Source organism: Manihot esculenta, chromosome 14 (genome assembly GCF_001659605.2).
Source record: "Manihot esculenta cultivar AM560-2 chromosome 14, M.esculenta_v8, whole genome shotgun sequence".
In the NCBI taxonomy this organism is placed as follows: domain Eukaryota; kingdom Viridiplantae; phylum Streptophyta; class Magnoliopsida; order Malpighiales; family Euphorbiaceae; genus Manihot; species Manihot esculenta.
The window spans coordinates 22505660-22518377 of NC_035174.2; the positions used below are offsets into that span (position 1 = coordinate 22505660).

The window sequence follows — 12718 nt, forward strand, 5'->3', positions numbered from 1 at the left end:
ATGGGGATCAATAGTGGCAATTTCCTTGCCTACTATGTGAAGAGGAGGCCTAGTAGAGGTTGAGGAGATCCACTTTGAATTCAATCAGCGACACAGGAATTGAAAGAACTCGCATGAACCAATAGCAAATCCAAAATTCTTTTGAGTCAACATATCAAACATAAAATATTATAAAAGAAATCAAAAATATAAATAAAATCTTATGATTAGACTGGACAAATCTAATATCTTGCAAATTATTTTAAAAACTTACATCATTATAAAAACTTACAATCACAAAACTCAATTAGCACTGATAAGGTCACTATTTGTTAAGTAATAGAATTTTTAAGAAGATAATCAAGCAAACTTTTCTAATTTATAAAAAAGATCAAAATATGATATTTTTCTTATTTAGTTAGCACATTAAAGAATGGCTAAATCTCTATAAAAAAAATGTTAGTAATAGAAATAAAAACAAGTCGAAGTTCAATAAAGTGATAAGTTTAATAACCATGGGTGAAATCAAGCCCTATTCTCAATTTATAAGAGAAAGGTTAATCCATTGAAAATTATAGATATTTTATACAGAAATAAATATTAAAAGGTAAGAAGCAATTGATTCAGTGATGTGTTTATTACAACATACCACTCTGGACTTTAGGAATCCACCATCTATTTTGAGCTAACCTAAGGAGTTCTTTGACCAAATATTGATAAACTTCATATGTGATGTTTATAAAAGCTCCTGCATAAAGATGTTTGCTTAATTTCAGTCTTACAACAAAGCAAATAAAGAAAAAAGAATTACATAAATTCTACTGTTATAAAAAGGGGAATTAAAACGATCTAAGAAAATAATATTAAAAAAAAAAAAAAACAAAAGAATGCTAAGTAGTGTTTTTATGAGTTGAAACGCACCTCAATGGCAAAAGCATGGGCTCATGTCCTACATTAAAGGGAAAGTATGCTCCAATTTAGGACAACCCAAAAGAATCTCCTTTGCTAGTCTGCAGGCTTCCGGCAGCTCCCCTCTTGAAAAGAGTGAAGCGATTGAGGAATAGTAAGAGTCAAAAGAATTCCATTCAGATCTCCCCAACTCATGTTTCACAACCATTTTATCCTCTTTTTTTCATCACAATCTAAAACACCAAACTCATTTCCGGTTCTTGCACTTCACAAGGACCACACTTCTGAACTGGAAAAAACATAGATCCAACTTCATTAAGTATATATTATTAATGAACCATAATCTTTTAATGATGAAAATACAATAATATTCAATAGCATTTTAATCTAACATTCATAATAAAGAAAGTTAAGCTAATTCTTTTGTATATACAAGAGCTTAGAGCATTACAAAATGATATTAACATTATACTCCCCAAAAAGTATGACTCTCTATTCTTGCCCATAAAACATCATAATCACATACAGAAGAAGGTCAAGAACTTTTATATATATAAATGTGCTCTACGGAATGGGAACTGCAGAACTGTAGTCTGCATAACTACAGAACTACAAGCTGCAGAATGTATGCTGCAGCTCTTCATTAACCACAGAACCTTATGCACAATTGCAGAACCCAAACCTACATTTTGCAACTCTGGCAGAACTAGAAAATGCATTATAAACTGCAAAATGCTGGTTGGTTGAATTTCAGTACTGTAGAACCAGAACCAAAATTGCAGAACTGAAATTAAACTAACAGATATATGCTTCTGGTTTTTAAATTAAACTAAGAGAACTGATTCTGGTTCAACATTTCACTTTGCACACACTTCAATCATATATTATGGGTATGCTAAAAGATATACGCTAAAAATTTTCAATTGTTTTAGGCAAATTATTGGATGGTTTTGCATTAAACTAGGATATGAGTGTTTCTACCAAGTTTGAACTTTAAATAACATGAATTTTTAATATAATTGTGAACATCCATGAGAAAACAACAGCCATAATTTAGTTCCCATAGTGAAGATTCTGATTTTACATAAATATAGAGTAGCAACAAGTGCACCAATCCTAAACACCTCAACCATATATAAAGGCCGATTCATAAAGAAAATTAGTCCAGCTATATGTAAACACTGATCCATAATGCAAACTAGTCCAGCTATAATTTGAACAAAGAAATGAAAGAACTGAAACCAACCATAAAACAAGACAAGATGAAAGTTCAAATAGTATGCAACTACAAAAACATAAAAATTTAAGTCCTAATTGAAGTCTATACAACCTGCAGCTACCAAAAAAGTAGTAATTGCAAATATTAGCTCTTCTCTAACCGATGGTCTATATTTTAGTCAGTAAATCACATCTTCATTGAAATATAAAAATATAATCCAGCAAGTATTAAACAATTTATAATAGAATTATAGTCATAAATTAAAAAAGTAGTAACTGCAACAATTGAAATAAAAATAATATCTTATTTCTTAACTCTAAAGAAGTAGTAATTGCAACAATTGTTTGGATTTTACATTTGAAAATTGAAATAAAATGTATGTCCTAAAATATGGTATACATTGTCGTATTACAACAAGCATTCAACAGAATAAAAATTAAAAAAAGTGGTAAAACACTTCATCCAATAAACTTCACATTTTCAAATAGGAATAAATATCTGTAATAATTTCCTAAGTTTCAAACTAAATAACAAAATAATTATATTAATTAATCAAAAGTTTGAAGTTAAGAGCAACCCACAAACCACTACCCCTAGTGACAAAATAGCTCAAATTTCTGGGTAAAATTTAATAGATTATAAACTGCTCAACAACAATATTGTTACTACTAAACTTGACATGCAATTTGACAATATTCTCCAAAACACGAGCAAAATAGTAAAACTAACAAACTGCAGAAACTAAAAGAGCCTTTAAATTATTGGGCTTCATTGCTGCAATTAATGAGAAGTGCTATAATTAATGGACAGCTAGACCCACAAGAACTATTAGGACTAGTATCACTGTAGCAATGACTCCAAGCTGACTTGAGTGGGCTGGCTTGCTGCAGCTATCAGTTGGATGGTAAAACCATTTGCCATTGTGAAGGAATTGATGGCTTTAGTGATAGCTGGGATCAAATTCTAGTTTTAGTTTTATAGAGGATAGAAGAATGAGGGATTCTTTAAGAAGGTAAACCATTGAATTAGGCCAAAAATACTAAGGTTTAGCTTTGGTAGGGAAGTAGTTACTGATTATTAGACCTACTAAACTAATAGAGAAGATCTGCTTTAAACCTTTTCTATCAAACATTTCTTGTAAGAAACTCAAGAAGTATGGGGGAGATTTCTAGGGGAGATTCAGGTTCCATTATTTTTTTATTTAGTTTGAATGCTTCAAGATTCATTAAAAACTCCATCTAAGCATACTTAAAATGATCATTTAGGGAGTTAGGAAACTTTGGAGGATTATTATACCTGTCCTTTTATATATACTCCAAATTTAAAGTGGAGCATAAAATGTAAATACAACCAACCAATTAAACACTTTAGTGGCTCCACATGGAAAGGACATTAATAACACATTAAAGCTGATCCTAATTATTAATATAAGGTATAACCCTTCTTTCCTTGCTCTTGATATCCCTGTCTAAGGCCATTCACCACTCCATTTCTCTGTTGACTTTCACAGGTCAATGTAAAATCCAAATATCTTTTATTTCTTTGTTCTTTTTTTAAGGAACAGTGAAAAACCTTACTCTAGTAAGAAGTAATGGAGACAAAAAGAAAAGCAAGCAAATAATTATAATTCCTAATAAACACACAAGTCTTAGTACACCAATGACCAAACTCAAATTATAACACTGCAAAACATTCAATAGAGCAACACACCACCAAGCAAGTCTTAGAACACACAACACAAATAGAGTATGTCAAGCTTTGGTACTAAATCAAGCAAGTCTTAGCTAGCTGTGGATATATACCATTAATATTACTCACACTATGAACTTCCTTCTCAGACTTTCCATGCAAAATTAGTGCAAACAGGTATTTTCATTCAATTGAAAATTATGTTTCCACTAAGAAATTAACATTAGAAAAGGAGATTAAACTAATTGAAATTCATATCATTTTAATAGAATAGGAACTACCAGTTTCATCATCATCACGTCCTTATGAGCTATGCGATGCATATCTATTTACTGCCTTCATTTTCTTTTTAATATTCCTCCAGTGGTGTTGCAGCCCCAAAATAAAACCAATCTAAGGCAAAGTTATGTTCATCTAATTTATAATACTTATTATTGATGATGGTCAAATTGATATTCTAAATCATCTGAAACAAGTGGAACTCCATCCAATATGTGGTTAGACTGATCTCTGCTTTTGTTAAAACTAAGAATATCCTGAATGGAACTTCCTAGGAATAATTATTGTTCTCCCTTCTAGCTTTCTTTTATCCCCTTTTTTTCTGCCATCTTGATTAGCATCATGTGAAGATGTTCCGCACCACCAGAGAATGACTTTAAGAATCCATTAGTAATATTGAGTTTTTGCATTCTGTAAACTACAAAGATAAATTCAAGGTAATTTCTCCTTATGTGCACATATGATCTGAAGAGGATGTAAGTTCTCCACTGACACTTCCACTGCTTTTTTTTTTCCAAGGCAACTCTAATGCAGCAAGTTAATGATCTATCACAAAGTATTTATGAACAACTGAGGTGTGCATATGCGCTTGTTGGTGAATTGGAGGCTCCAGTATAACCCATAGAGAAGGAAGCGACTTGCAAGTGATAATAAAAAACACCGAACATATAGATGAAATATCTCAGCAGTTGCAACAATAAAAAAAGAAGCTTGCTTGATTGTGGGTTTATCATGTTGATAAGCAACTTGAAGATCAAAGTCATAATAATAAAGCTTAAACTTTGTATACCTGCTCGCCAATGGATCAGAAACTAGCGAGTAAAATTGGCAGTATTGAATCTCTCTGCATGTTCGCTTTGTGTGAATTCATTCCGTGCTACCTCTTTTACTTGGGATATAGCCAATCAAATGACAGTTTTTTTTCATATGTTCCTCTAATTTTTAACATAGCATGAGGTCCCTGTATAAGAAAATGCAAAATTGAAAATCTGAGCCAAATATGATCATTTGCCGGAAATAGCTGTGCACTATTTATGCCCCCTTCTTTTCGTGATCCTAGTTTTTACCATCCAGTAGAAAGTAGACTCTCCTGTCCCGCTCCTTTAATTTCTCAAATTCTTAGTCTGTTCAATATGAAATTCCTTTTCAGCTGGACATCTGTACATGATAAAATTACACTAAATACCCAATTCTTGTGAAATCTTGAAACTGATTTGTTTCTCTCTAACACTAACACGTCAGCATTTGGCAAGATGAATTTTTTTTTTAATTTGTAAAGAATTTATCATAAAGTTATTTGTATAATATTTAGTTGAAGCACAAAACAATTTTGTTTTACAGGGCATGGTGGAGTAATTGAGGGACGACTTCACAAAGAAGGCCCAAATTGCACATATGATGCAAAAGAAATCAAAGTGGGGAGAAAGCAGAATGAATTGCAGCTCATATCCTTGGTATGTTGGAACTTGGCTACCTATTTCTTTCTAAAGGCAAGAGACTTGATGATTGTTATCAAGGCATATTTCTTCTTGACCTATTTTCTCTATTCCATTTTCTCCCTCTTGAGGATAAGTTAAAAGAGAAAAGGGAAAGCAAAGAAACAAATTAACTTGTCAGTTACTCCAGACCAGGGACATTTAGTCTTACTAAACTTTTAGTCTTAATCTGCTGAAAGTTTCGTGACTGTTTTTAAGCCACTTGCTGGTTATGTATTGCTTTACACTATACGTAGGAGGAAGTTTTGGAGGTCACTATTGTTAACTAATAGAAACTTCTCCAACCTAGATTTATAATTAAGATCAAAATATGAGATTTTCTTGTTTAGTTAGCACATAAAAGGACGGCTAAATCTCTATAAAAATTTTAGAAATAGAGACAAAATTGAAACAAAAACCAGTGAATATTTTACAAACACAATCAAAGTTCAATGAAGTGATAAGTTCAATAACCATGGGTGAAATTAAGCCCTATTCTCAATTTATAAGAGAAAGGTGAATCCATTGAAAATATAAATATTTTATGCAGAAGCAACCATTAAAAGATAAGAAGCAAAAGATTCAGTGATGCTTTTAAACATACCAATGGACCTTAGGCATCTAAGGAGTTCTTTGACTGGACATTGACAAAACTCATTTGTGACATTTATAAAAGCTCCTGCATAAAGACAGAAGAGTTGCTTAATTTCAGTCCTTACAGCAAAGCAAATAAAGACAAAAAAGGATTACACAAGTTCTACAATTATAGAAAAGTGAATTAAAAAGCTCCAATAAACTTACATAAAGAAAAGTGCCACAAAGTGCTTTGATGAGTTGAAATGCACTTCAATGGCAAAAGCATGGATTCATGCCCCACATTAAAGGGAGAGTAGCGCCAATTAGGACAAGGCAAAAGAAAGTATCTCCTTTGCTAGTCTGTTGGCTTCTGACATCTTCCCTCTTGAGCAGAGTGAAGCGATTAAGGAATAGTAAGAGTCAAAGAATTCTATTTCAGATCTCCCGAACTCATCATTTTTCTCAACCATTTTATCGTCTTCCCTTATATAACAATCTAAAACATCAAACTCATTTCCCTCTTGTGATATTGTTCTTGAAGCAAATATATTAAAAGCTTCTGATTCAGGAAGTGTTTCCAGTTTTTGCGATTCACAAGGACCACACTTCTGAACTGGAAAAAACATAGATACAACTTCATTAAGTACAGTAACTGCTTCTTTGATACTTCCTTGCTGGCACAAAAAAATAAGAAAACTCTGCATAGACTCTGTTTCAACCCCAGTATTGACTTTGTTCAACATCTCCATCACAGATTTTGATTGAAGCATTTCTCTTAAGATGCTCCTTGCCTCTTCCATCCTCCCCTTGGCACATAGACCTCTCATCAACTGCAAGAAACCCAATAAATCAGGAGAAGTACCTTTCTGATTACACTCGATAAAGAAGTTTAGAGCGCCCTCTAAGTCACCCTTCTGACAATAACCATTAATCATAGAGCTAATAGTAAATTCATCAGGATCAAGATGTTCTATTTGAATATTTTTCAGAATCCCCAAGGCCTCTTCAAACTGACCAAAATTGCAATAACCATTAAGAAATGAATTATAGATACGTATATTCGCTTCATAGCCTCTAAGAATCATCCTCTCAAATAATTGCTTAGCATCCTGCAAACATCCTTCTTTACATAAATTGTCAATCAGTATTGAATAAGTGATTTCTGAAGGAGCCAAGTCAATTCTTTCTAATGAATCGAATAGACGAAATGCTTCAACAAAACATCCCTGGTTGCACAACCCATTTATAACAGAATTATAAGTGATTATATTAAGAACAATCCCCTTCAATTCAGCCAAAGTACAAAGCTTTAATGCCTTAATAGGATGTCCAATCTTGCAAAGTCCATCAACCATGATAGAATAATCAACCACATCCATAACAGGTAGATCATCTTTAGCACCAACAACAAGTCTGTATGCAGTTAAAACACATCCAATTTTTGTAAGTGCTCTTAAAGCGCTGATTGGAAGAGTGATAGCTACATCATTCTCCTTAATCTTGTTGAGAAAATAAAGAGCACTATTAACATCCTTCAAACACAGGTAATGCAGTAGTATCCTACTGACTTTAGGTTCAAAAAGGCCATCTTCTTTTATAAAGCTACACAAAAAGGGCTGACTTTCCTGAAATTTCCCTTCACCAAAAAGCCTTCTTATGGTCCAATAGTAAGATTTGCTGCTCAAGATTGATTTGTTCCTCCTTGCTACCTTGTAAAATCCAGTTGCACCCATGAAGAAATTTCTTTTGCACAACAAATTGATAGCATTATATACACACATTAAAGTTGAATTGCCTTTGAAAGAGTGAAGCAGCTCAAGTTGCTGGCTCACTCAGTTTATACAAAGGAGCTAAATAGCAGAAGGCAACTATAATGAACACAGCAGATCAGAAAAATGGGGGAAAACCTGAAACTTTGAAGGCCTATGCCATAGTTAGGGAGACGTAGAAGCGGACCTGAACCACCATAGAAGAGTGAATATTGGAAAATTTGAGAGGGGTTTGGAGGAACAGGCTTCAAAGACAAAGGAAGGAAGAAAAAAAAAATTAGAGGCCACGTAGTAGAGAAGTGTTACTTTAATTGGTTGAGGTGATTGATGGTGCTAGTTCAACTCGCCGGAGCCCGAAAATCGAGTAGCAATACTGGACGTTGTGATTGTTGCAGTGGTTGATGGTTTCAGGAATACGGGGAGAACAGGTTGAGGGATTTTATGGATTTTGATCAGACGGTTAGGATTAAACATATAAATGGATGGATGAAATAGTTGTATTTTACACATTTTGGTTTTTAATTAGCAAGTCTTCATGGAGATTTTCCTGCAAAAATAGAAGCAGAAAAAATTATTATTTATAGCAATATACAAATATAGTCTAGACAGATACAACATCAAATAGATTATATATTATTAATGGACCATATTCCTTGTAGATGCAAGTACAATAAAATTCAATAGCAATCTAATCTAACATTCATAATATGCAAAGTTAAGCTAAATCTTTGGTATATACAAGAGTTTAGAGCATTACAAAATGATATTAACATTATACTTCCCAAGAACCATGACTCTCTATTCTTGCCAATAAAACAGCATAATCCTATACAGAAGAAGGTCAAGATCAATCAAAACAGATGGACGAACACAAATGAGAAAAACAACTAAGCAACTAACATACAGCTGTACAACTATTCTAGCATTAAGCCATTTTTGTCACCTTCTCAAAATACACAAATAACACTAGCATAATAATAAGCCTTTAAACATTATTACCACAAAATCAACTCTTACTACCTATGTTCATCAAACTATCATTGTAGGATAGTGCAGAATTTCAGCTCTCAAGCAAGTTTAAAACCAGATAATTATCAGATGGCAAAACAATTCCAAATGGCACTATGAATTACTACTCTAAAATTACTATTTTATAAAAATCACTTCCCAAAAATCTTAGCTACTTGACAGAGCAAAACATAAAAAGCATTAAAACTCCCAAAGCAAAAGTAATAAAATGAACCATCTTATCCCACAATATCAATTGAATTAAATACATCACTCAGTATGATATAAAATCGTTTCCCACTAACTGCCCATATGAGTGAAATGATTCGGTTTCCAATACCATACAAATTCAAAGGTTTGTCAACAAATTCAGAAAAGAAAAAATATCCAAAACAGAGTTGGGGAAAACGAAGTCGAATCATTCTGCACACAATGAGAGATAAATTATAGAAGACAGAGTATAACATGGATATGAAATCAGCGGAAGTGTGGAAGGTACCATGCGGGTAAAGAGATGTGCAGATGAAGACCCTTGCTGTTGTACCACGAAATGGGGGTGAAAAAAGAGCAGCAGAATTTTGGCTGCTCCCAGGGTTTTATCGAAACCCAAACCTTAAATTATAATTTGCACTTTAGTCCCTTTTCTGTTATTTATTTTTATTTAGCCTGTTACTGTTACCCAACTGGTCTTGGGCGCTCGTAATATAATTTAATATTTTTATTTAATATTTTTAGAGTAAGTTACATTTTTAGTCTTTAAATTTTTATATAATTAACAAATCAATCTTTATATTTTTAAAATCCAACACTTGAAAACACTAATCCAACAGAAAGAAACTTCAATAAGCAGCAAGCAAATCTTCAATAAAAAAAAGGCAACAAGGATAATAAGCCAACAGTCCAACCTTTCTCAAACATCACAAATAAGTTCTCAACAAAAATATCAAATCTAATTCTCTACCTTCAGACAAAAGAAAAATTATCAAATCTAACACACTAAATAATACATAATCATTTTTAAATTTTTTAATAAACAAGTGGTAAGGACATGAGAAAAAGATGAGGATTGAGACCCATTTTGCAGATGAACAGGCCGCAAATCTGTGGATGGGTAGCGGTGACCATAAGAAAATGAAGAACAGAGAAGAAAGACCCAAAATACCCAGAAATAGGCAAAGAGCAGCGATGATGATGAATTATTTGATGGTGACTCGTCCTGATATTGCATAATCAGTAAGTGTGGTAAGTCAGTTTATCCCCTCCCCTACTGTTGCCCATTGGGATGCTCTGGGACAGATTCTTTGTTACCTTAAAGGGCCCAGGGCGAGGCCTATTCTATGGTAACCATGGGCACTCAAATATTGAACGTTTTTCTGATGCTGATTGGGCAGACTAGAAGGTTGATAGGAGGTCAACTACTGGATATTGTGTTTTTGTGGGAGATAATCTGGTCTCATGGAAAAGTAAGAAGCAAAATGTGGTCTCCCATTCTAGTGCTGAATCTGAATATCGAGTCATGACACAAGCCGTTTGTGAAGTCTTATCGATATGTCAACTATTGGAAGAAGTTGGGTTCACAAATTCAATACCTGCTAAGTTGTGGTGTGATAATCAAGCAGTTATCCACGTTGCCTCCAATCCAGTATTTCATGAGAGGACTAAACACATCGAGATTGATTGTCATTTCGTTCGTGAGAAGGTCCAACAAAAGATAATATCAACAGGACATATCCGATCTGGAGAACTATGAGATATCTTCACTAAAACTCTAAATGGGACTCGAGTTGATTATATATGTAACAAGTTGGGCATGATTAACGTCTATGCTCCAACTTGAGGGGGAGTGTTATAGGATATACGAAGTAAATATGTTAATATAGGAAGTAAATATTGATAGATGTATTAGTTGCTTAATCTTAGGGATTGTATGATCATAGACTTGATTTTCCTTCCTGTTTAGATACAATCTCTCATATATAAATAAGTTGTAATCTCTATTGTAATATTTGTGAATAGGTTGTAATCTCTATTGTAATATAGAATAAATATTATCTTTCTACAGCTTCAAATCAAAATTTCTATTGGCAGCAAAAACCATATATTATGTTTGGTTCAATTCCAATTCCCAGTGGAATTGAATTCCATGTTTTGTGTATTTGGTTTGAAGAAAAATTAGAATTCAATTCTAGGAATTGAATTCCATGGAATTGGTTATAACTACCACCAATTCCTTCAAATTTTGATGGAATTTAAAATGAATTCCACAAAATTTACATAACAATGTTTTATGGACTAAAAAGCCCCTAACAAAACTTTTCCTCTCAATTATCATTTACTTTATTATGTAATTAAATAAATAACTGAAAATTAATAAATAATTAAAAAATATTAATGATTAAAAATTATTTTAATAAATAATTATAGTTTTTTTAATTTTTTATATTATTTATAAATATTAAATAAAAGTAATAAATACTACTAAACAATCGGCCATCTTCTTGTACGATAATAGAATATATATACATATATATATATTACCCTTAAAGGTAATTTAGGAATTCAGAGCAAATGAATTTCAATTCAGGAATTAAACCAAATAGCAATTATATAGAATTCAATTGAACAAACCAAACAGTGAAATTCTATCAAAATGAATTCTATCTGGAATTCAATTGAATTCCACATAATTGAACCAAACACTATGCTATGCTAAGGAGATGGACTTTTATGGAAGGTGACAATTGGGTATGAATAAGTAGTTAATACATGTTAAGCCTAGGAAACATAAATCTCCACGGTAGATAAAATAAAATTAAAAAAAATAATAATAATAATAATTCTGTAGTATATTTATAGGGATGGTACCGGGTAGGGTACAGCGAAATCCAAATCTTATCCTGTTTACCATTACCCATTTACTACCCGAAACTACCCTAACACGACTTACAATCACCAAAAGAAAAAATTCACACAATCTCAGATAAGAATTTCAATGTCACAAAAACAACTCTGATTCATTCACAATAGTGTTGATTTCAACAAATTTTCAATAAATCTCACAAAAACAACTCTGATTCATTCACACATTCACATAGATCTTAACATTACCACAAACTTCAGAAACCCACATCAATAGATCTCACAAATCTTAAAAAGCACAAATTCAAACCACAATCTCAAAACCCATACAAACCTGCAGTGACGGAGGACGCGGCGAGGTGCAGCGGCGGAGTGATTGAGGACGAGGACTAGCGGCGAGGAGCAGCACCAGACGGCAGAAGGACTGGACCAGCGGAAGCAGCGATGAGGAGAAGAAAACGCAGCGGAGAAGAGCGAAGAAGCAACCAGGAGTAGCGGATGCAGCAACGACCTTAACAGCGTGTTAAGGAGAGGGAAGATCGGGGGGAGGCGCGCGGCTGTACCTGAGGGAGAGATGGAGAAAGCGAAGAGTGAGGTGGAAGGGGAAGGGACGGGCAGGCGATGATGTTACACTATGTTTGGTTCCGTTCCAATTCTGTTCTGAGAATTTAATTGAATTACACAAGTTTAAAGAGAACTTAGAATTAAATTTTAAGAATTAAATTTCAAGAAATTAATTATAATTAAAATCAATTCTTTGGTGGCAGTTTAAAATAAATTTCACACAACTTATTTAATAATATTTTATGGATTAAAATAAAAAAAATTTTAATTATCATTTATTTTATTAGTTAATTAAATAAATAATTAAAAAACTTAATGATTTCAAAACAAATGATTAAAAATTATTTTAATAAATAATTACATTTTTTAATTTTTTATATTATTTATAAATA

At 32.8% G+C, this 12718-nt stretch overlaps 1 protein-coding gene across 4 annotated transcripts; it reads right to left on the reverse strand.

The window, feature by feature from the left end:
- Positions 1 to 499: 499 nt before the first annotated feature.
- LOC110599847 (pentatricopeptide repeat-containing protein At5g57250, mitochondrial) lies at positions 500 to 12419 on the reverse strand. Of its 4 annotated transcripts, none has more exons than XM_043950274.1 (6): positions 12097 to 12419; positions 6352 to 8442; positions 6155 to 6229; positions 4866 to 5036; positions 901 to 1172; positions 500 to 727 (listed from the first exon to the last, which is right to left on the reverse strand). In XM_043950274.1, exon 2 carries the CDS (start codon positions 7905 to 7907, stop codon positions 6450 to 6452), a length of 1458 nt encoding a protein of 485 aa, XP_043806209.1. In that variant the 5' UTR covers positions 7908 to 8442; positions 12097 to 12419; the 3' UTR covers positions 500 to 727; positions 901 to 1172; positions 4866 to 5036; positions 6155 to 6229; positions 6352 to 6449. The 4 variants fall into 4 exon arrangements, with proteins under 4 accessions (XP_043806209.1, XP_021592125.1, XP_043806208.1 ...); XM_021736433.2 differs by having other exon boundaries at positions 901 to 1177; XM_043950273.1 differs by having other exon boundaries at positions 901 to 1177; positions 4866 to 5233.
- Between the last annotated feature and the right edge of the window lie 299 nt (positions 12420 to 12718).